The sequence below is a fragment of the Thermomyces lanuginosus genome (assembly GCF_041956635.1).
Source record: "Thermomyces lanuginosus strain ATCC 200065 unplaced genomic scaffold VTN49scaffold_32, whole genome shotgun sequence".
Lineage (NCBI taxonomy): Eukaryota > Fungi > Ascomycota > Eurotiomycetes > Eurotiales > Trichocomaceae > Thermomyces > Thermomyces lanuginosus.
Genome location: NW_027192366.1, coordinates 969561 through 992387, shown reverse-complemented (window position 1 = coordinate 992387; position 22827 = coordinate 969561). Strand labels below are relative to the sequence as shown.

The window sequence follows — 22827 nt, the reverse complement described above, 5'->3', positions numbered from 1 at the left end:
TTTTAGTTTTTATTTAGTTTTTTTTTTTTATTTTTTTTTTTTTTTTTTTTTTTTTTTTTTGGTACGCACCTCCGTACTCCGTACTGCAATTTATAAGTTGCCTTCGTTTAGGCTCGGAGGCGTCTAAACTTCTGTGAAAAATCAAGTATGAAAGCTTTCAAGTTTTGCCAACTTGAATTTCCTTGTCGGTAGGTACAAAAAACGTCTGGTCTCTTGTTTGCTCTTCTCCTTCCTACTTCATAGAAGTTCTTCACGACGTTCCTTGCCAGTCACAATATGAATCAGTAACTTGCTAGCATCCTCTACTCCTATCATGATGAACAGTCTCGATCCGATATTTCTAATGACTGAACCAATGAAATATACCTTCTTACTACGAGCAATATATTTACCACCTTTCCTGAGCTTCCTTCAGGCTGGAAGGACTATTTACACGAAACCAAGGAGATACGAGTACGGGTGATGTATGACAGCACCACAACGCCAGCAACTCGTACCTCGGCAAGTAAAAAAGAATTTCGAAAAGCCAACCAATATTCAAGATGGCATCAAAAAAGAACCATCGATTGCTTGTTCAATCAACACCAACAATCCCCGAGTGTCTTGATTTAGGGCAATAGAGTCACGTGACTAAGTGTGAGTACGGCTCTTCTGACACGGTTATCTTTTGAGTGAACTGCTATAACCTACAATGAAACGAAGGCGACCAATTCAGAAATCTGCATGTTGAATATAAGATTGAATACAGACATCGTTCGAGTTTTCGATTCTAATTGAATAAGGATAATGGGGCTCGAAAAGCCAGTCGTAAGTAGCGGAACTAGTACATCTGCTTGATTGTGTTTTGGTTGCGGATTCTAGGGTTATTCCCTTTTCTACGTACAGATAAGGTACAGGTACCTACCTGGTAGGTAGGTACCTAATAGGGAGTGATATATTTTCTCTCATTCTATGGGCGCAATCAATCGAAAAGCGCTCGGTCACTCCTTCAGAATGTCCTTGCGGACGCCCTCACAAAGGCGCTGTGCATTCCCAGAGACTCTCCGTTGAGTATTCTCTGACCATTCGACCCTGACGCCGTCCACCTCAGCGGACCAAACATTGGGGGAAATTTTGCCGGTAGGAATTTAGTTTCGTGTCGCTTGTACCATTTTTCTCGATATTCAGAGAGGCGTTTCTTGTCGTTCGTGGACTTGTTTACTTGGGTAATTGGCACATGGTTGAGAGATGTAGCGATTACTCCTTCGAGTTAATAGTCAACGAATAGGACGGACGCATTGACCCTTCCATTCTTTCAGTAGGGGATTTAATGCAAAATGAGGATCCCGCCTTCAAAATGGTCTGGAAATTGGATGACTGTGAGGTACAGTTCGTCGAAGATGACATGCAGCTCCACATTTAACAACAAATAATTGGATGCTTTCCACGGAGTCGTTCTTGCGAGCAGAATTCGGAGGGAGGATAACCGCGCTGTGGGATGATGTGATTGTCGATGTTCATGGTAAGGCTGAAGTAGCTAAGATAGAATTGGCACAATCAGGACATGACATTGTTGATGCCATCCTGTTAGGGCGATGCTGTCACTGGCCGGTGAGAGTTGTGACAAAAGAAGGAGAGGAGTGCACACAGAGAAGAGGAGATACCTGATATCGTGGGAATAGTCTGAGTCCTTACCTCGGGAGGTAATGTCCATCGAGGTACTTGCCTTATTAGGTATCCAATGAGCGCCTGCACCTGGAGGATGGGGCATGATTCTGATAGGGTACGACGGGATCATCTACATGCCAATGCTGAAGTCATTTGAGGTAGAAGTCTTCGGTGCGTGGGTGCTCGGGAATTTCGAGCAGGTCGACGATTTCGCCCGGTTTGGAAGGCTCCCTGCCTAACTGTAATAGCTTTATGGGTTGCTTGGCAGGCCAGCCGAGGAGCTCGTACTTTGCGCGTCGAGGGAGGTGATGTAGGGAACAACCCTCCTATGGATACAGTGTCTCGGGCCTAAATTTTGGATAGTCAAGCTAGAGTCAATGTGAAGTGACTAGGTGGAATGATAATGCCTGCACTAACGACACAAGAGCCTCCAACAGCTGTTCAGCGACAGCCATGCACTCCACCATGGGCATATCTTCAAGCATGCCAACTGAGGGACTCGGGCCCAGCAACAGCAGCACCAGAACCCTCTGATTCCTTCCATTCATAGATACCACAAATGTATCCGAGTATGTCAAAAATTTCTTTGAAGCGTCACTCACAATCTGTCGAATCTCATCGTGGATGCGCACTTCATGATTCTCTATTACGAGACGTCGCCATAATCTTGAGATCTACGTCCTTTCTGTCACGCGAGTCGTGCGCCACCACACGCTAGAGAAGTACCCACGACCGAGCTCGTGCTCGATCTGGTATCGTTCATTGAGCACATCGCCAAAAAAGGTGGGCTAATAGAAGAATAAATAACGCATTTGTCTTGACCTACGGTTTAGGTACGAGCAACTAGTACGTAAGTACGAGATCAAGTTTTGCAAGTACAATCCTTAAGGTTTTATGCCATGAGAGTAACTCTGCACAGAGCTCTAGAACTGCCGGGCAAGACTAAACGGGTCATTGTTTTGTCTATTTGTACACCGTGCTTTCTAAAACTCGATCCGCCACGAGCGGCCGACATCGACGCCCGGCCTCTTCACCACCGCATACGATGCTTTGCCAGCGCTGCCGGCCGTGTACTGCAGCGGCGCTGTACGCCCTTGCTTCGCTCCGTCTTCCACCACCGTCACCGCGGACTTGTCGCGCCAATCCGCTGGAGCGTTAACCACCACGATCTTCTCCACTTGTACACCAGCCATTGTCTTGAGATACTCAGCGGTCTTAGCACCTGGCGTGCCGATGTCCTCCGACGTCAACGCTGAGTCACGGAAGATGAAGCGTCGGTGAATGTACGCTCCTTTCTCAAAGTCGTACGTCTCGCCATCATCAATGTACAATGTGCCCTCGGCCGTACCCGCGTCCGTGAGCACTACCAGCAACGTGTATGGATCCCACTTCATTAATTCGCTGCTGCGCCGGGGCCGGTCCTGCCGCGGGACAATATGCCCAGCCTGCATCAGCACTGGGATCTTCTCCAGCGGCGCGGCCACCGTGTGCCGCTTGCCCGCTCCCTGGTAGACGGTGTAGTCAAAGTAGTCAAAGTACTTCTCGCTGTCGGATATGTAGATGTCGACCGAGGTGGCTCCCTCAGTGACAACAGGTTTGGCCAGGATACCCGTCGCGCCCAGGTACAGTTGGTCGTCGATCGCGAAGCCGTGCTCATCGTCCGGGTGGACATAGTACTGCGGCCGGACGATGGGAAGACCACTTACTGCCGCTTCACGGAATGCGGTGTACCAGGCAGGCAGCAGTTGGTACCGGAGTCGGATTGCCTTTGTGATAATCGACAGGTACGGCTCCCCGGCCAGATATGGTTCGCGCCGCCGCGTATCGATGTGCGCATGGGCCCGGAAGAACGGGTACCAGATCCCAGCCTGGTACCACCGCGTTAACAACTCCTTGCTGGGGTTGCCAAAGAAGCCGCCAACATCGGCGCCCGCAAAGGGGAACCCGGCAATACCCTGGTTCAGGACCATGGGAAGCGATGCGGCCAAATGCTCCCACTTGGCTTGGTTGTCGCCCGTCCACATGGCCCCGAACCGCTGTGAGCCAGCGTAAAAGGACCGAGTCAGGACAAATGGACGGCGCACTTCGCCCTTCTTCCGCTCAATCAGGCCCAGGAAGGTCGAGTTGACCAAGGTCATTCCGTTCAGGTTGTGGACGTCACGGTGTTCCCACCCGCCGTAGTGGACGTTGTCCTTGGGCATGGTTGTCTCCGGCCCGTTAAAGACCGATGGCTCGTTCATGTCATTCCAGATGAAGGTGTTGTGGGAACTACCCGCGAACTTGTTGTACTTGAATTGCTCTTCCCACCAGGCACGAGCAGCCGGATTGAAGCAATCGATCCAATGAGAGGATCCTGGCCAGCACCAACCGTCGTAAATGTTACCATTCTTGTCCTTGACGGCCAAATCTTTACTCTTAAGCTCCTCAATAATCGACCAGCCAGCCTCGTTTTTCAGATGCGGATCGATGATGACTACGAGCTTCCGGCCCGATTCATCCAGCTGCTCCTCCATTCCCTTGGGATCTGGGAAAGTCAGCGGGTCCCACGTGAAGTACTTCTTCCCATCCGTATACTCAATGTCCAGCCAAATGGCGTCGTATGGGATTTGGTATCGATCAAACTTGCGGTCAACGTCTTTAACATCCTCGTCTGTCACGTAGTTCCAGCGGCACTGGTGGTAGGCAATAGCGAACCGCTGCGGCATGGCCGTGTAACCGGTCAGCTCTGCGTAGTTCTTACTCAGGGCTTCAGGGTTTGGCCCAAGGAACACAAAGACGTCAAGTAGTCCGGACTCGGAGAACCAATGTGTGTGCGTTGTCCTTGGGTTGCTAACTCCCAGCGCCAGTGGGTTCGTGGACGGCTTGGTCTTGACTATATCCACCCAAGTTTCAGCCGCATTCAGCCAAAAGACTGCAACAGACGAGTTCTTGCGGTGCGCGTGCATGAATGGAATAGAACCATAAAGGGTCATTGGGCTTTGCAGCTCATATTCGAATACGTCGCTGTTGTACAACCGGTACGGCTCCTCATGGTTCCCGGTACCACCTCGAGTCTCGCGGAGAGACAGCGAGTCAGCATGCTCCGGGATTCCAAAAACGTGCTCGTAGCCAGGAAAAGAAATGTCGATGCCAACACTCTCGGGTCCCCGCGGCTTGGAGTCGGTGTTTCCGCCAAAAGTCTCCTCCCAGGACGTCGAGTCGTCCTCTTTCTCGCCTTCAGGGTTGTCCACCTTGGGACGCCAGTGTTCAATATTCAAGAAGCCGCGTTCATTCAGCTTGACATGAGTTTGACCGTCCCTCTGGAAGGAAATCTCAAAAGGAGCATGGCGAATGACTGCCTGGTAGCTGTTTTCCGGCCCGTATTGTACCCTAGTGAAGCCGGGTTCTGTTTCGGGGTTCAGAGAGGCCGACTTGCTGACATCCAGGCCGCCCACGATTGTGTACTTTTCTGCTTCATTATAGCGCTCCTTGCGGACTTTGCTGTTGTGTCGCAGCTCGATGTCGCCTTTCATCCGTCTCTCCTCATCCAGGACCACCCGGGCCACACCAGATTCGAGGAACGATACGGTGAGCGGTAGCCGGACCTTCTCACCCGACGACAGTGTCTTCAGCACGGTACCCTGCAATCGGCCATCCTTGAGTTCAATGCTCGAGGCCACCAGCTCGTACGGAGACGTCCAGGCGCTTCCCCGCGCTGTCACATGGTCGGCATAAGCTCGGTTTCGTTTGCAGAAGCCGGATTGAGAGCATGTCTTGAAATTCTCATGTTTGACCGCATCTTGATATCGTCAGTATCGCATTGATCCCCTAATAAACCCAAAGGAACATACTGCTTGGCGCTATCAAGCAGGTCAATGTTAGTAGAGTCAACAGAGCGAGCAGCATCAGCTGCCGGCTCCGTGGGCTCAATCGTGCCATTGTGATCAATCAAGAGCGACAGACGCTCTAGATGGCATTGGACTGTGCTCAACACGGCCACGATTTCGAGCAACCTTGAGCTGAGCTCGAGCCCATCTCAGACAGATGACAGCTGTCCCCAGTGACCTCAGCCGCGATGAAGGTCACGTGATTTATGGACCGGATCTGGATTAGCTTCCAGAGAGCTGAATTGCACACCCCGAGGACTCTCCATCTCTTCGAGGAACACAGCATGGCCTTTACAACAACTCAACTCTGCACGAATTGAAGTCCTGAAGCGTTGACCAAACGAAGTGACCAATCATTGAAGAATTAGGAAACTGTCAGATTCTAGAAATGCTGTAGACTTTGTCAATGCCGTTGCGAGCCCAGGGAATCCAGTTCTTTCTCCATGCATGGATGCCAGACGGAGGCAACAATGCCATCTTGGGTGCTGCATGTCATTGATTTCTCTCGAAGTGCGTAATTGACAAGCTCAATTGGTTCCAGAAGTGATTCGACTCCATTCGAGTGAGCTCTGTTGCGACGATAGTTGTCTTGACCGCGCGGTGTAGCTGCGTGGGCCCCGCCCGCTGGAAATTTTGTGCCCCTCAGTTTCCTCCGGACTAGATAAATCTTTGTTCTTGACTCCCTCTCTCTGAATCTCTCACGCCACCTTTGATTGCAGATTCTCTCGAGATATTACTTCAACATGTCTACCAGCGAGCGCACGTATGTCTTGGTTCCCTTCTTGAACGCCGCTCTTGCCTCCCTAAAGGAAGCAACAATGCCGTTTTGTTGATCGAGGCTAACACTGCGCAGTTTCATTGCGATCAAGCCGGACGGCGTCCAGGTATGAAAAGGCGTGAATAGGATGGCTCCTTGTGATGGACTGTAGATATTGACTCTAATTCCTTCAGCGCGGCCTCATTGGCCCCATCATTTCCCGCTTCGAGCAGCGCGGGTGAGTACATTTTCAATGGCCTAGGAAGCCCAAGCTAAATCCGGAGCTTAGTTTCAAGCTGGTCGCCATCAAGCTGGTGACTCCGCCGCGGGAGCTTCTCGAGAAGCACTATGCCGACCTCTCCGACAAGCCGTTCTTCCCGGGTCTCGTCAGCTGTGAGTGGAATTGACATCCGGGTCATGTCAAGTGGTGCTGATTTTGGACTCTAGACATGCTGAGCGGCCCCATCTGCGCCATGATCTGGGAGGGTCGTGATGTCGTCAAGACCGGCCGTGGTACGTACCTGTTGTTTCCAAGCCATTGACCCCTGCTGACTTGATTCTAGCCATCCTCGGCGCTACTAACCCTCTTGCCTCCGCCCCGGGCACCATCCGTGGTGACTACGCTATCGTATGTAGACCTCGCCTCTGCGTACCGTGCCTGTGCTGACGAAATTGCAGGATGTTGGCCGCAATGTCTGCCACGGCTCCGACAGCATCGAGAGCGCCCAGAAGGAGATTGCCCTCTGGTTCAAGGAGGAGGAGATTGTCTCCTACAAGCACAGCCAGTTCGACTGGATCTACGAGAAGCCCTAAGCATTCACCGGGTGCCGGGTAGAAGTAGCATTCAGCTCGTGAATAAAAAACTCCAAGCATTTACAATTACTTTTGTACAAGGCGCTGGTTTGGCGTTATGTATCAATGCCTCTATACACAGTAATCGACGTAGTGAGCCGGTCGTATCCTTCTTTCTGGATGATGATTATTATGACCGACGAAAGACCCGTGCAAAACCTCTTCCAATGGGGGACACAACGACCCTCGCAAACCATGGCGTCGCCCAAACACTGGCGGCAATCCGCACCGGCAGCAGCGCCTTGGTCACCGCGTACGCCGCAGCAAACTCCAGCACCAGACGCGCCCCTCTGTTCGCATTTACTACCTCTTTCTCCCCTCCGGCAGAGCCTTCCACTGCTGTAGCGGCAGCCGCCGCATCGACATCACCGCGGTCCACCCATCCGCGTTTCGCCATCCATTTTCCGAGCCGTTTTACGCCTTCACTCCATGGGGTGTTTTCCCCCGTCATCAGATCCGGTAGCCATTCGAGGTAGTGGAACCCGGCCAGTAGCGTCAGCAACGGGACGACTGCAGTGATTTCGTGTAGAATGAGGAACGACGTGACGTGCGCGACCGGCGCGTGGAGAAGTGGAGAGGTGTAGCGTTGCAGTGACCGTGGGAGGCGTGCATTGAGCCGGTGGAGGCGGGAGTGGGCGTCGCCAGCAGGTGGTGGTGACGGTGATGGTGTCGAGAATTGGCGACGCGGAAAGCGACGGCGAAGGAACGGATGAGATAAGCGGAGGCGAGGAATCGATCTGGCGGTATTCATGAGTTTCGATTTTGCGCTTTATTCTTCTTTAGTAAACCATTGGAGGTGTGAACTTCGAGAGCTGGGGAATAATGTGTCAATTCGTCCCGCGGAGCTAAGGAGCTCTTGATGAGCTTCACCTTCACCGAGAACTGCCGTCCATCTGCCGCGAGGGGTTCACCATGGCCCCAACCACTTCGAAACCACATCAGAACTCTTCAATAGCACTGTAACTAAGACTCGATATCACTCTTGACTTGATTCGAAGCTTCGGAAACTTGCTGGGACAGGCCCCACGCGGTGCTCCGATCCCAGGCGGGATTGAAATCGCCTCCGATCAGATCCTCGTCCCAAACCCTCGATCTTCTCGCGAACGCTCCAACGACCGATCCTTTTTCCATCCTGCCACCATGGAGAAGATCACGGACAAGATAGCGGCGCTGCCGCCCGATGCGCATTACTTTTCGCTGGAGTTTTTCCCTCCCAAAACACAGATGGTGGGGCTTCTGAATAGGACAAATTGTGAAGCTCTCTGCAGGTGCTAACTACCGAGTAGGGATCTGTCAATCTTCAGGCCCGTCTGGAGCGTATGGCACAGGCCTTGCGGCCGCTTTTCGTGACCGTGACATGGGGCGCCGGCGGCACGACGGCGGGCAAGTCGCTTGAGCTTGCCGAGATCTGTCAGCGGCAGCTGCAGCTGACAACATGTTTGCACCTGACCTGCACGAACATGAACCGGAAATTGATTGACGAGGCGTTGGAGGAGGCGAAGGCGCTGGGCATCCGCAACATTCTAGCCCTACGCGGAGACCCGCCGCGCAGCGCCGACTATAATACTGAAGGTGACGATGACAGTAACCGAGAGTTCACGTGGGCGGTTGATCTGGTCCGGTATATCCGCAGGGTCTACGGGGATTACTTTTGTATAGGCGTGGCGGCATACCCGGAAGGCCATCCAGGGGATTCGTACACAGAAGTCCAGGATGTAAACAAGGATCTGCCCTATCTCGTTGAAAAGGTCCAAGCGGGCGCGGACTTTATCATGACGCAGTTAACCTACGACATCGAAGCATATCAGAAATTCGAGGAAATGCTTCGGAACCATCCATCTGGAGCGTTCAAGACTATCCCGATCATGCCAGGGTTGATGCCTATTCAAGGATACAAGAGCCTAACTCGGGTCACAAAGCTCAGTGGAGCAAGAATTCCGCCACCGATTTTGGAGCGTCTCGAGGATGTCAAGCAAGACGACGATGCTGTGAAGCGGGTTGGCGTGGACATTCTCTGTGAGATTGTGGACGGCATCAAAGCTCTGCCGAACCCGGGTCCGCGGGGGTTCCACTTCTACACTCTGAATTTGGAGAAGTCGGTGTCATTCGTGCTTGAGCGCTGCGATTTGATCCCGCCTATGAGCGATGCCGAGGCCAGCGATGACGAGGGCGTTGCTGTCGCTGCAGGGGATGGCGCGCTGGACCCGGGGATACCGATGCACCATCGCCGGGCGTCCTCCATCAATTCTGGCCCGCACAACCGAGCGATTGTTGACAAGCTCCGGATATCGTCTGACCGATCGTCGACGCGGGGATCGATCTCGTACGAGACAACGGCGGCGCAGGCAGGGATTCCCGCAATGAACCCACCGCCGCGCAGCACCCAGCTGCAGATCTCCGAAGGCGTAGGCACTTTGGGCCGCGAAGCGACCTGGGACGACTTTCCTAACGGTCGATGGGGTGATTCGCGGTCGCCGGCGTTTGGCGAAATCGACGGGTACGGCCCGTCGCTGCACGTAACAGCTGCAGTGGCACGGCGAATCTGGGGTTACCCAGTATCGATTTCAGACATCAGCGATCTATTCCGGAGACACGTCTCGGGCGAGCTGCATGTGGTACCGTGGTCCGAGGGCGGGTCGCCGGAGGAGTCTGGGCTAAATGCGGAGACGGAGACGATCAAGCCGCAGCTTCTAAAACTCATCACAGAATTCGACTGGTGGACTCTGGCCTCGCAGCCAGCCGTGAATGGGGTCCGCAGCGACGACCCAATATTTGGCTGGGGCCCGCGCGGTGAAGGCTTCGTATTCCAGAAGGCGTTCGTGGAGTTCTTCTGCCAGAAACATGAGTACCAGCAGCGACTGAAACCATTGCTCATGCGGTACGGGCCGGACGAATTCGCATGGTTTGCCACAAACGCCGCAGGTGATTTCGAAACATCGTTTGACCCTCGGACGTACATGGCAAATGGCGCCGGTCCATCACCAGAGTCCCAGGGGGCAACGCCGCCGCCACCACCAGATGCGGACATCGAGGAAGACCCCGCGCTGGGCCATGGCCGCGGCATGGCGGTGACATGGGGCGTGTTCCGTGGCAAGGAGATCACGACGCCGACGATCATCGAGGAGGTCAGCTTCCGGGCGTGGGGCGAGGAAGCCTTCCGCATCTGGGACGAGTGGCGCCGCATCTACCCGCGGGGGTCGCCGACAGAGCGGTTCCTCGACGAGACGAAGCGGAACGTCTGGCTGGTATGTGTCATTGGGCAGCGATACGGTGCAGGCACGGCACCTGGGTCGGAGGAGGAGAAGCGGGAGACGGATTCATTGTGGAGGGTGCTTGCGGGGGGAGAACTGTAATAATGCATGGCATGGATGTGCTACGGACGAGTTACGACAATGCGAGCATTTTTGGACGGATCCCCTAGAATTACAGCGCTATCTAGAATAGAGTGTGAGAGTTTTATGGTGAGCCCTGCCGCTCGGCAAATCCATGCTGCTCCAACCCTTCTGCACTGGTATCTGGAGTCGCGACGGATGACTGCGCCTCGGCAAACTTTTGTGCAGCGTCGTCAAGCTTGCCGAACGCGCGAGGGTTCTGGCGTGGCTCTCCAGGGCCAGATGTATGATGTTGGTACCCTCTTAGCCTGAGCCCAACAAACGTCAGCGGCAATCCACCCATCGTAGCAGATGAATATGAACCTACCGCGGCCCTTTCCCTGTAGGAATTGGCAGCCCTTCCTCATACCATTCCGCGAACCGCTCCACACCCGCCTCAAGCTCCCCCTTGTCGATTGCCGCGCGAATCCGTTCAAAGAATCGATCTACAACGTGTAGATTATGAATCTGCAGTAGAGTCCAAGCGAGCATTTCCTTTGCGGAGAGTAAATGATGGATGTACGCACGGTGGTGCATCCTGCATGCGTAACATGTGCAAGCGGGCATGAGCGGCTCAGTGTCAGTCTCGTAGTCTTTGGACCAGAGATCAATGCCGAGCGGTTGCTTCTTCTGTTCCTTCTCCAGTTCGGGGGAAGCATCAGGGAAGGTAAACGTGAGAGCGATACCACCGTCCGTCATGGCGCCGATGAATGGGATTGTCAGAATGTCCACACCAAGGCGCACGTCGCGGAGCACGTCATGCGGAGAACGCGGCTCGCCGAGGGAGAGACGTGGTAGATCCCGTAGAGCGTCCGGCATCGCAGGCGACTCCACAGCTGCCACGGTGGTGGCATAGTCATAGAATGCCAGCCCGGCAATCCCCTCGCGCAACTCATCAGCAAGATCATCGAGGTACAATCTCTGCTGGGTATTATCAAACGGCAGGACGGGCGCAAAAAAACTTGTCTGCGCGCGAACGTCTGCCTCTTGCTCTGCGATCCGCCGAGTCGCATCCCGCGTGAATGCGTGCGTCCGATCAACCATCTTCTCGCGCCTCTTTACTCCCGGCTTTGACGAACTCGGCATCAAGTCCGCCATTCCAACGACGATATCGGGCCGTAGCGTCCCCAGCACCGCGTCGAGGTACTCGCGCGCTTCGAGCCGCGCGTAACCCGCGGATGTCAGGATGGAAATCGCATTGTCAGTGTTTGCTGGCGGATCTGGAACCGGCGGGACGCGTCGCGGTCCCAGGACGAGCAGCGTGTCGTCGTGGAGGGAGGTGAAGCGGCGGAGGCCTGACTCGCCGGGTTGGCGCGGGACCTGGTACAGGGCGGGGGGTTGATTTCGTGGGCGATCAAGAACTGCACGATATTTTTAGTCAAATTCTCTGAATAAAGGGACGTGGATGTGGAAATACAGTCTTCCAGTCCCAGGTAGACCCCCCTCACAGCGCAGTGCTCGCGCAAATTGTCGTGTGAGATATGCGGGACTGCCCCCCGCGACGTCAACGCGAGATAATGCGGCGTGGATATCGAGCGTCCGGCCAAAGAGAGCGTGCCGCGACGAGCTCCGAGAACGGCTGTCTCGTGGAGCACGCGGAAGTGGGCGGCCATGTTGCCGTCGTCATGGTCAAGGTCATGATGCATGGTGGGATAGGATTTCTTCAGCGGCGGCCGCTCTAGTCCCAGAATTTCACACTTTATCACCATCCCCCACCACGACATTCAGATCCCTCTTCAGCAAGAAATAATGACAAAGTCCAGTCGTGGCGCCCTCATTGTTGTCGAGGGCCTTGATCGCGCGGGCAAATCGAGCCAGTGCGAGCGATTGCTCCGAAGTCTGCTTGATGCGAACTACAAGGCACAGTACATTCGCTTTCCAGGTACATTCATTCATTCCATCAATGAATTCTTATCTAGATCTAATATTCTGCAGACCGAGCCACTCCCACTGGAAAGCTAATTGACAGCTACCTTCGCGGCGAGACACATCTTGACGACCATGCCGTCCATTTGCTCTTCTCCGCGAACCGTTGGGAAAAAGCCCAGAGCATCCGCGACGATATTGCCAGTGGCACCACCGTCATCATTGACCGCTACTCCTTCTCCGGAGCCGTTTACTCCACTGCAAAGAACATTCCCAACCTGTCCCTCGACTGGGCCTGGCATCCCGAAGTCGGTTTGCCACGTCCGGACCTGTGTCTCTTTTTGAGCATCTCTCCCGAAGAAGCGGCCCGTCGCGGCGGCTACGGCAGTGAACGCTACGAGACCAATGCCATGCAGAACAATGTCCGCGAACTCTTCACATCATTGGTGCGCCTGCCGCATAATGATGAGTTCTGCGTCGTTGATGCCGGGAAATCTTTCGACGAAGTGGCGGAGTTTATCCTCCAGCGTGTGCTCGAGTGTTTAAACAAGATAGACTCGCTCGGTCCATTACGGACGTTCGGTCCAACGTCGTTCATTCCGACAAAGTCTGGCGAGCTCTCAGCTTAGTGATTCCGTCATCCATCACACTCGCTATCGTCGATCACCACCACCTCTGGAGACCCCGTCTCATTGTCGCTTGCCTCGGATCCCATTTCTACCTGATCAAGCCATGTGTCATCGAGCTCGTCATCGTCGCATATCTCACTATCGACTTGAGATTTGTCGGCATGGGTCGGTTGGCTGGACTTTGTGCTGCGACGGTTATGGCCATTTCGTGTAGACTTGTGAACATGTCCCGTTTGCAGCATCTTCTCGATAGTCTGTTGGCCCCGCAGCCGCAGACTCAAATCTTTCATCAATGTGCTCCATGATACCTCAACTCCACAGCCCGGACATTCGCCTCCGACTGGCACTACCTGGTCACTTCCCTCGTCTTCTAGAAACCGCTTAGATAGACATGTCATATGCGCTGTGAACCGGCACCCTGTTCGAGGGCACACTGTGATCAAATCATGTTTGAAAGACAGCTGTTTGTGGCATACGCCACAGTGGACTAGATTGCTATCGTCCAATATCAACGTCGACTTCTCGACGTGTTCGCGGACAGTGCGGTAGGATGGGTCAATATGCGACATGTCATTTCGAGGCAGGTTGGCGTCGAGAATACTGTGGCCTGAACACTGAATATCCGCCTCAACGCGGATATTATCTGGAAGGAGGCCGTCGACTCGGTCCGTCCAGGCCATCCACGAGCTATGTACGTCCGATGCCAGGATTCGCACTGTCAATGGCCATCGGCCGAAATAGGGCGTCCGCAGCAGACGGTGCAGATCTGCCAAATGGCCAACCAGAGACCGCGTTTGACGCTTCTTTTGCGTGTTCTCCTGCCCATTAGACGCGGCTCCATTGCGTCCTGCCCGCCCTATGTGCCTACATAGCTGGGGATGCTGCCATGCCCATCTACCATAGCCTGTCAGCTGTTCCATTTACATAACACAACCTGGCATTAGAAGCACTCACTCAAATTGTAGCGCCGCGATTCGGCTTGTAAATCCTTCCACAATTACCACCATCTCCCATGGCCGCAAGTTATTTCTTGCGGTTCGGTGCGCTCCGCCCTTAGTGGCCCCATTGTGCTGTGCTAGCCGTCGTGCAGGATTCGGCGTTGAGCCTACATATAACGAGGCATGGCGAACCACCGAGCGGAGAAGGTAGCAGCAGAAGAAGGCGGGGATGGGCCGGGGTGTGCTATTGTCGGTCTCCATCTTGACTCGGGCGCTCTATCTTGACGCGACGCGAGCGAACCCCATGTGGATCGTGTTTGTCAACAAATTTTGACCACGTGACTAGGGTTAGGGCTAATATTAATGAGTATACTGTCACATGACTATAAATTCTCGCGCACGTGATGGTTCGACCGCCGTAGCCAATCAGAATCGCCGAATTCCATGTCTATTCTTGGCCATATCTTGGTGCCGAGCGCTTCCTTTAGTCCAAGCTCCCAGAGATGAGATCGGGCAGGCATGTACAGGCTTGGCCACATAGTAGCCTTTGGACATGTAAAGAAAGACTGGCAAAGGTAACCCAGAATCTTCAGCCCCAAGAGTCGGCCTGGTTGAATTTTCATACCGGAGTTCAGCCATTTCCGGTTGCGGCCGTGGCATGATCGACGCTTACATAATCATCACCTGCATCGAATTCTCCGGGCGATCGACTCTCATCGTTCTCCATAGAGGACGTACACCACGTCGTATCAGACTCCCAAGTCTTTGCTGCTCAGACCTGAATTGTCGCACCCTACCAGTTCCAATTTGAGTCGCCGTTGAATCCATCTGTTGTGGCTTGGTTCAAACTCAATCCTTCATACCACGCTCGGCCGAGTTCCATTCTTTTTTGCTCCTCAAGCCGATCAGATCCTCTTAGCATCGCGTCTTTCTTCTCGGCCCTGACTATCCGCTCAACGGCCTCCCATGTCGCCTTTTCATCCGTTCCGCGCTTGATCCTTGCGATTCGCTTTTTATTTCCTCCTTCCCTTTCCCCGTGCTGAGAAATGGTTGCCCCGAATTCCGCCGCAGACTCCCATTCAGCATCTACCTCCACCCGCCAGCGCTCGCACGCTTCCTATCCGCCGCAAGGCCATAATGTTCCTTTGAGCGCTCGACGTTCCGCGCCGCTGGACCTGTCCACCGTCGAGCGCCGTGGACAGCCTAATGCGCCGAAGGAGCCGGTTAAGCGCGTGCGACCCCATAACCTACCCGAGGCGCCGACCTACTATCCGACAGAGGAGGAGTTCAAAGACCCCCACGCATACATTCGTAAAATTGCCCCCGAGGCGGTAAACTATGGAATTTGCAGGATCATTCCGCCAGAAAGCTGGAACCCACCCTTTGCGCTGGACACAGAGGTGCGTTGTTTTGCCCCGTTTTCGCAGGTCCGTGTCGCTAATTGCCGTTATAGCGTTTTCACTTCAAGACGCGACGGCAGGAGCTCAACTCAGTCGAAGGAGGTATGTTCATTTCAAGCGCTCCAGCATGTTCACTAATACGGCGGCCTCTGACTCTCTCAGGCACCCGAGCCAATCTCAACTACCTCGACCAGCTTGCCAAGTTTCACAAACAGCACGGCACAAACCTCAATCGATTCCCGAGCGTTGATAAGCGCCCGTTAGATCTTTACAAATTGAAAAAGGCAGTCGAGGTTCGTGGCGGCTTCGACCAGGTTTGTAAGCAGAAAAAATGGGCCGAGATCGGACGAGACCTTGGCTACAGCGGCAAGATCATGTCCTCATTGTCCACCTCCCTAAAAAACTCATACCAAAGATGGCTGCAGCCGTACGAAGAATATCTACGTGTCGCGAAGCCGAGCGTTCAACAACAGCTCGAATTGGAAAATGGCGGCCCTTACACCCCCTCATCCAATCAGTCACCTGCGGCAAAGCGCCATCTGTCAGCTACATCTTCGAATCCACGCGAATCTAGCTCTCTTGATGCTTCAACAGAATCAGAAAGCACCCCAGATCGCCAGAGCCCTGTCAAGGAGCAATCGACCGAGCCGACTGCGTCGGGATTCACCCCAGTCAATGCCCAAACGTCCGGTTTCACCCCGGTCAATCGGTCCCCCAGGACGAGGGACCCTCCTGTGAAACGAGAGAATGACGATGGACCGGATGTGAAGCAAAATGGAACGCCAGTTGCGAACGGGAACGGTGACAGTTCCTTGAAACGAAGCATTCGCCATGATAGCCAGAGTAGCTCTCAACAAACAGATGCCCCAGATTCTGAACAGTCCGGCCGGCGAAGTAAAAGACTTCGCAAAGGTAAGTGCTCAACCCAATGCTTGCGCCTGTGCTATGTTGACTTTTGTCTTTGAGATGCTCCCCCGACTGTGGCGGGGTCCCATATGAGTCTTCTCCGCCCTACCCCGGCCAAGAACAAGGCGAAGAATCGCGCGCGAAAAACTGCTGATGTATGCACCCGTCTCAACATCTTACCTCTCATCAGCTAACAAGATATATTCAGAAATGCGATACGTGTGGAGGCACATCGGATGATCCCGAGTCGATCGTCGTGTGTGACAGTTGCAACCATGGATATCACAAACGCTGCCTCGATCCTCCGCTAACGGCCGATCCAGACTATGATTGGCATTGTCCAAAATGCTTGGTTGGTACGGGCGAGTACGGCTTCGAGGAAGGTGGTGTCTACTCGTTGAAGCAATTCCAAGAGAAAGCCAACAACTTTAAAAAGAACTATTTCGCCAGCCGCATGCCTTTCGATCCCGTCCTCAACACACCACGTCGGGAGACCGAAGACGACGTCGAGCGCGAGTTTTGGAGACTGGTAGAGAGTCTCACCGAAACTGTTGAGGTCGAGTACGGTGCCGATATTCACTCAACAACACATGGGAGTGGCTTCTCCACCGTCGAGAAGAACCCCTTGGATCCTTATGCTCATGATCCCTGGAACCTGAATGTACTCCCTCTTTATGGGGATTCCCTATTCCGTCATATCAAGTCCGACATCTCGGGAATGACTGTTCCTTGGGTCTACGTCGGCATGTGCTTTTCGACATTCTGCTGGCATAATGAAGACCACTACGCATACTCGGCAAACTACCAGCACTTTGGCGCAACCAAAACATGGTACGGAATCCCCGGAGCGGATGCCGAGGCCTTTGAGGAAGCCATGCGCCAGGCCGTTCCGGAACTATTCGAAACTCAGCCCGACCTCCTCTTCCAGCTCGTCACACTTTTACCACCAGACCGGCTGCGCAAGGCTGGCGTGCGTGTCTATGCTCTGGATCAACGCGCAGGCCAGTTTGTGATCACGTTCCCGCAGGCATACCACGCGGGATTCAACCATGGCTTTAACTTCAATGAAGCCGTCAACTTCGCCCCGGCTGACTGGGAGCCATTTGGCGCCCTTGGTGTGCAACGACTACAGGAGTTTAGGAGACAGCCATGTTTTTCCCACGATGAGTTGCTGCTGACGGCGGCAGCAAGGGATAATTCCATCTCGACTGCCAAATGGCTGGGTCCGGCCCTGAAGAGGACCAGCGACCGGGAGATTGATTGGCGCTCTAGGTTCATTGAGAGCCATCAAGCTGCAGCTGGCCACGAATGTAAGCTGGGTTATGGTGACTGGCCTGCGGGTACCGACTGCCAGCTGAGATTTGTGGTCGAGGATAAGGACCTGCCGGAGGAGGACATTCAATGTTATTATTGCAAGGCTTACGCGTATCTGACGCAATTCCGCTGCGAGAAGTCACGTCGCACTTACTGTCTTTTGCATGCGGACAAGTTCGATTGCTGCGGCAAGCCGCTCGCCCAGAGGATCGCGGGACCTGACCACACCCTTCGGTATCGGCTGACAGACGAAGAGCTACGGTCATTAACCCAAAGAATTCAGGACCGCGCCAGAATTCCCGAAGCTTGGGCGGAGAAGGTCGACAAGGTGCTGGAGAACGAGCCACGACCGCAGCTCAAGGTCTTACACAGCTTGGTCAGCGAGGGTGAAAAGATTCCGTATCCGTTGCCAGGCCTCCAAGACCTCGCAGCGTTTGTTCAGCGGTGCGACAAGTGGGTCGAGGAGGCCAATAATTACATCACCCGGAAGCAACAGAATCGCCGGAAGAACGAAAGGGTATGGCGGAAAAGTCTTCCCAAAGGCGCGCAAGTGGAAGAGCGTGACCGTGAGGTCCGCCGAGTGGAGCATATCCACGCTCTCCTTGCCGAGGCGGATCAACTGTCTTTTGACTGCCCGCAAATGGCGGCACTCGAGGAGAAGACTCGCGAGATTGAAGAATATCGACAGGAAGTCATCAAGACCCTGCAAAACCCGTTGCTTCGGTCCCCCACGGAGGTTGAAGAACTAGTCGAGGCCGGGCGCAACTTTAACGTGGACATCCCCGAAGTAGACGAGTTGGAGTTGGTCCTGCGTCAGATGAAGTGGAACCAGACCGCTCGTGCTAAACGTGACCAGTACCTGTCGCTACAGGAGTGCAAAGATCTCATCCATGCGGGAGAGCAATTGGGGATCGATGAGCGGAACGAGGATATGCGGCGCTATAAGGAACTCTGCCGGCACGGTGAAGCATGGGAAGCCAAGGCAAAGGAGCTCATGTCCGTCGAGGCTGTGCACTACGTTCAGTTGGAAGCGCTGTCGGCACAGGCGTCGCGGTATCCCGTGTCCGCCGAAACCCTCGCCCGAGTCGATGCCATTCTGACTAAGCAACGCGAAGCGCAAAGACACATACAGGACCTTTATAAACGTACATCAGATCCAGATTTCCGGAAACGGCCGCGATATAGGGAAGTCCGCGAACTCATGGATTCGCTAGAAAAGCTAAACAGCCGCCCGGTTGGCGCTCTTGACCTGGAGCGTGAGCAAAAGCGCCACGAGGACTGGATGCGAAAGGGGAAGAAACTGTTTGGAAAGGCAAACGCGCCTCTGCACATCCTCAAATCCCACATGGAGTACGTGGAGAAGCGGAACTCGTATTGCTTCGACCTGGACGATCGCTGTCGTCCGCCTGTGGAACCGGCATCGCGCGACAACAGTCCGGATGGCCTCCTCGGTGGCGAATCGGGGAGCGTGTGGGATGACGGGCGATCGAAGAAGAGGGATGTATTCTGCATCTGCCGACAGTCCGAGGCGGGCATGATGATCGAGTGCGAGATCTGTCATGAATGGTAAGCCAGTTGGCGCTTGTTGGATCTGGATTTTTATTGACTTGGCCAGGTACCACGGCAAATGCTTGAAAATCGCGCGAGGCAAGGTCAAGGACGTTGACAAGTACACTTGTCCCATCTGTGACTGGCGTGTCAAGATCCCTCGCGACGCCGCACGGCCCAAGCTGGAGGACTTGCAGGAATGGCAAGCTGAGATTCCAAATCTACCGTTCCAGCCGGATGAAGAAGAACTTTTGGACAAGATTATCAAACAAGCGTCTGCATTCCGGGAGTTCCTCCAGGGCCTCACCAATGCTGCCTGTACTACGAGCGAAGAGGTGCCTACTATGCTGTTCTACCTGCGAAAGATCGAAGGTGCTGAGGTTCTCTTGGCCGACGAGACAAACTTTTTCCGACAAGAGCTGCACAAGTGGGCGCCGGTCGCCCCGGAGCCGCCGCCGATCCTCGAGCAGTCGCTGTCGACGCGGAAGCCACGGCCGACGAAACAACAGAAGATCATGGCCCAGTTGGGCGTGGATCGCGTCGAGGATATTCCGCCGCACTTGCGGCCCAAAAACATGAACGCCAAGCGCAAGTCTCAGGACCCATCTCAGGCAACTCGTCCAGCGCCGGCACCATCGACGCGTCCAGGGCCGGCTCCAGCAGGCCGCGACGATCGAGGCGAGCCAGCTTCTACTCAGCCGGATTCGAATTCGCTCCCATATCTGGCCTCTGAGAACTATCCGAATCCCAACCTGAATTCGAGACGCGGGTCAACGGCGTCACTGAATCTTCGCTCCACGCCCGAGCTTCCATTCCTCCCGACATCCACGCAGTCGCCCACGTTGCCAGCTGCTCGGCGAGAGGACCCAACCTTGTTCAATCAGCCGTCGGGTTTCGATCGCGGTGGCCAAACTGAAGCAACAGCAGCAGCAGCACCCACAGTTGACGTGGACACCAACAACCCCTTCGGCGGCAGCAGCAGTCCCGCACGGCACAACATGGCGGACGTCTTTGCGGACCTGACCAACGAGGATGCCGATCCAGTGGCCCCGATGGAAAACACGCATGCGAATGAAGCCCTCGAAGCATTGAGTGCCAGCAACGACAACGACGCCGGCGAGCAGGGCGCGGAAGAAACGCAGGCCAATATGGACTCTACCCCTGTGGAGGAAGGCCGTCGACAGGAATCTGATGACGAGGAGCTATGATGATTTACGTCTTTTTTTTTTTTTTTTTTTTCTGGTTCCTGTTTGCTCTTCTCTGGCAAAATTCCTGGTCTTCTTCTGCTCTATTGCTTGTGCTTGATTGCTTCGATTTTCGATGGGATATTACTTGGGTATACACCAGGAGTTTCGCCTTTTCGATGATCAATCTACGTTATATTGATAGGGTTTGTTATCTGCCGGATAATGGCGGTTGGACTTGGGATTCGGACAGGCTTGTATATTAGCGTGGGAGTACTTGCTGAGTTTCGAGGTATTCGTTGCTCTATACAATGAGTTTCGCTGGAATTGATGTTTGATTGTCTCGTAGCCAGGATGTGGTAGACTCTGCTCAGTTTGCAGCCTTATGCGATTTCGATCATTGCATACATGGCTTCATAAACATGAATTCAAACCTCCAACATCCCATCTCATGCCCGCATCATATGCTCTCCTACGCCTTATAGCCGCCCTTGGCAATAATGTCGGTGTAGTTGCTCGACCCGCCACCGTTCCATGCGAGAATCTAAGCATAGATTGTCAGTCACTATCAAATCAACAGTCCACTGAGATTGCACTTACGTTGGGGGTCTCAGGCGGAATGTCCGTCAACGCTCCCTCAGTGCCAATGGAGATCACATTCTTCTTCAGCTGCTCAGGCGTGATCTCTGGCACAGCAAAGTCCGAGTCGCCATCAGGCTGGAGGGACAAGAAATAGGCCAAAAGGCCGGCAATGTGGGGCGACGCCATCGACGTGCCCGAAATAGTGTTGACGGCATGGTCGGAGCCGATCCAGGTCGACTGGATGTTGAGACCCGGAGCGAAAATATCAGTGCACTTGCCGTAGTTGGAGAAATAGGCCCGCTCATCCGACAGAGTGCTAGCGCCGACGGTGATGGCCTTCTCGGCCGCGGCGGGAGAGTAGCTGCAAGCATCGGCGTTGTCATTACCAGCTGCCACAGCAAAGTGGATGCCAGCATCCACGGCCGCGTTCACGGCAATGTCCAACGTGACCGACTTGCCGCCACCGAGACTCATGTTGGCAACGCTTCCCTTGAATCCCTTCCTCTTACCGCTCTTGGCTGCCTCGACATTTCGGATGTGTTCGGAAGCAGCGTACTCGACGCCCTTGACGACATCAGACATGCTGCCGCTACCATTGGAGCGGAGGACCTTGACGGCGTAGACGTTGGCCTTCTTGGCAACGCCATACTTCTTCCCAGCAATGGTGCCGGAGCAGTGCGTACCATGGCCATTACCATCGACGTCGTCATCATCCACGGGGATCGTCTTCCCCCAGTGGGCACGGCCCTCAAAGTCAACGTGGTCGACGTTGGTACCGGTGTCAATGACATAGACATCGACTCCCTCACCACCATCGGCCGCGTAAAGATACTTGTTGTAGGTGCCGAACGTGAGAGCTTCCCGGTGAGAGATTCGGGCCAGACCCCACGGCGCGTCCTTTTGGATTTCAGGGTCCTCCGTCGTGTGGACGATCGAGTCCTTCTCGACGTATTCCACCTGTGGCGATGAGTCAGCATCAAGACCCAATACGTGAATCAGCCTTGGGTAAAGGGGCTGGTCGACTCACATCAGGATGACGGCGGATCTCTTCGATCACGTCTTCAGGGAAGTGGCCCGAGTAGCCCATCAATGCTCCCGGAATGTTGTAGGTGTGCTTGATGCCCTTGAAGGGATCTTCGGACCGCTTCTTGAGCTCGGTCCGCTCGGCCTCGACCTTCGCGTGCAGGTCTTGCACCCATGTCTTGTGCTCAGCGGCCAGCGCCGTGTTAACATGCTTCTTGAAAATGATCATGTACGAGTCCGGAACCTCCTCCGTGTTGGAGGAGGAGAGGAGAGGCGCAGCATTGTTATGGATGGTCTCCGTGAGGATCGGCGAGGCAGCGGCCAGCAAAGGCAGCAATGAAAGGCCCAGGAAGCCTTTCATGATGGCAGGATATGCGTCAAAGACGACGGATGTATGAACGAGGATAGGGCAATGACTGAGAGATGGAAGTGAGATGAAGGAATTGGGATGATGATGAAGAGATGAAGATGGCAGGTCCGAGGGCGAGCAGCGGTGATGATAAGTACCAGGCAGTTGACCGTTCAGTAACGAACGGTGGACTGCCCAAGTCAGCCATGATTGGCCGGACCACCTGGCAGGATGATGCAACTGTGGAGAGAAATTACCATAATTACCGTCACACCTTTACCCGGCCAGGCAGTCAGCCAAGGAAGGCGTGATCTGCTGACCCAGAACGGAATGGATTAAGATACCCCAGTTAGGAAAACAGGTTCCGTTGCTTGGCTCTCCAGACTAAATTCAGTACAATTTTTGAGTCGCAGTATGAAGGATTCCTTGCTCAGCCTCGGTAGTCTATCCAGGGGAACATCCCGGCGTGAGCTCCATCCGAGCCCCAGAGCGTACGGCGCACCCGTAATTGAGAATCATGAGAGTTGGGAAAGCCAATCACCGCTCCCAAGTCCCAACAAGCTCTCTATCTTATCAGCTTATCAGCGCCGGCGGT

At 54.2% G+C, this 22827-nt stretch overlaps 9 protein-coding genes across 9 annotated transcripts; 4 read left to right on the top strand and 5 right to left on the bottom strand.

The window, feature by feature from the left end:
* Window positions 1-2630: 2630 nt before the first annotated feature.
* VTN49DRAFT_5151 (uncharacterized protein) lies at window positions 2631-5565 on the bottom strand (the record flags this gene model as incomplete). The annotated part of the gene is made up of 2 exons (XM_069413177.1): window positions 2631-5425; window positions 5478-5565. 2 exons carry the CDS (start codon window positions 5563-5565, stop codon window positions 2631-2633), a joined length of 2883 nt encoding a protein of 960 aa, XP_069267070.1.
* A 691-nt stretch (window positions 5566-6256) lies between these two features.
* VTN49DRAFT_5150 (uncharacterized protein) lies at window positions 6257-7083 on the top strand (the record flags this gene model as incomplete). The annotated part of the gene is made up of 7 exons (XM_069413176.1): window positions 6257-6276; window positions 6367-6397; window positions 6465-6508; window positions 6560-6663; window positions 6718-6783; window positions 6834-6898; window positions 6949-7083. The coding sequence occupies 7 exons, from the start codon at window positions 6257-6259 to the stop codon at window positions 7081-7083; spliced, it is 465 nt and encodes a 154-aa protein (XP_069267069.1).
* A 169-nt stretch (window positions 7084-7252) lies between these two features.
* VTN49DRAFT_5149 (uncharacterized protein) lies at window positions 7253-7873 on the bottom strand (the record flags this gene model as incomplete). Its single annotated transcript, XM_069413174.1, has 1 exon — window positions 7253-7873. One exon carries the CDS (start codon window positions 7871-7873, stop codon window positions 7253-7255), a length of 621 nt encoding a protein of 206 aa, XP_069267068.1.
* Window positions 7874-8262: 389 nt separating this feature from the next.
* On the top strand, window positions 8263-10475 carry VTN49DRAFT_5148 (uncharacterized protein; the record flags this gene model as incomplete). Its single annotated transcript, XM_069413173.1, has 2 exons — window positions 8263-8349; window positions 8409-10475. 2 exons carry the CDS (start codon window positions 8263-8265, stop codon window positions 10473-10475), a joined length of 2154 nt encoding a protein of 717 aa, XP_069267067.1.
* A 103-nt stretch (window positions 10476-10578) lies between these two features.
* Window positions 10579-12139, bottom strand: VTN49DRAFT_5147 (uncharacterized protein; the record flags this gene model as incomplete). The annotated part of the gene is made up of 3 exons (XM_069413172.1): window positions 10579-10762; window positions 10822-11854; window positions 11911-12139. The coding sequence occupies 3 exons, from the start codon at window positions 12137-12139 to the stop codon at window positions 10579-10581; spliced, it is 1446 nt and encodes a 481-aa protein (XP_069267066.1).
* Window positions 12140-12242: 103 nt separating this feature from the next.
* VTN49DRAFT_5146 (uncharacterized protein) lies at window positions 12243-12988 on the top strand (the record flags this gene model as incomplete). Its single annotated transcript, XM_069413171.1, has 2 exons — window positions 12243-12375; window positions 12429-12988. The coding sequence occupies 2 exons, from the start codon at window positions 12243-12245 to the stop codon at window positions 12986-12988; spliced, it is 693 nt and encodes a 230-aa protein (XP_069267065.1).
* Window positions 12989-12996: 8 nt separating this feature from the next.
* VTN49DRAFT_5145 (uncharacterized protein) lies at window positions 12997-14187 on the bottom strand (the record flags this gene model as incomplete). The annotated part of the gene is made up of 2 exons (XM_069413170.1): window positions 12997-13882; window positions 13943-14187. 2 exons carry the CDS (start codon window positions 14185-14187, stop codon window positions 12997-12999), a joined length of 1131 nt encoding a protein of 376 aa, XP_069267064.1.
* Window positions 14188-14972: 785 nt separating this feature from the next.
* Window positions 14973-20302, top strand: VTN49DRAFT_5144 (uncharacterized protein; the record flags this gene model as incomplete). The annotated part of the gene is made up of 6 exons (XM_069413169.1): window positions 14973-15326; window positions 15380-15428; window positions 15489-16238; window positions 16293-16387; window positions 16441-19112; window positions 19162-20302. The coding sequence occupies 6 exons, from the start codon at window positions 14973-14975 to the stop codon at window positions 20300-20302; spliced, it is 5061 nt and encodes a 1686-aa protein (XP_069267063.1).
* A 448-nt stretch (window positions 20303-20750) lies between these two features.
* VTN49DRAFT_5143 (uncharacterized protein) lies at window positions 20751-22244 on the bottom strand (the record flags this gene model as incomplete). The annotated part of the gene is made up of 3 exons (XM_069413168.1): window positions 20751-20822; window positions 20879-21817; window positions 21888-22244. 3 exons carry the CDS (start codon window positions 22242-22244, stop codon window positions 20751-20753), a joined length of 1368 nt encoding a protein of 455 aa, XP_069267062.1.
* Window positions 22245-22827: the final 583 nt, after the last annotated feature.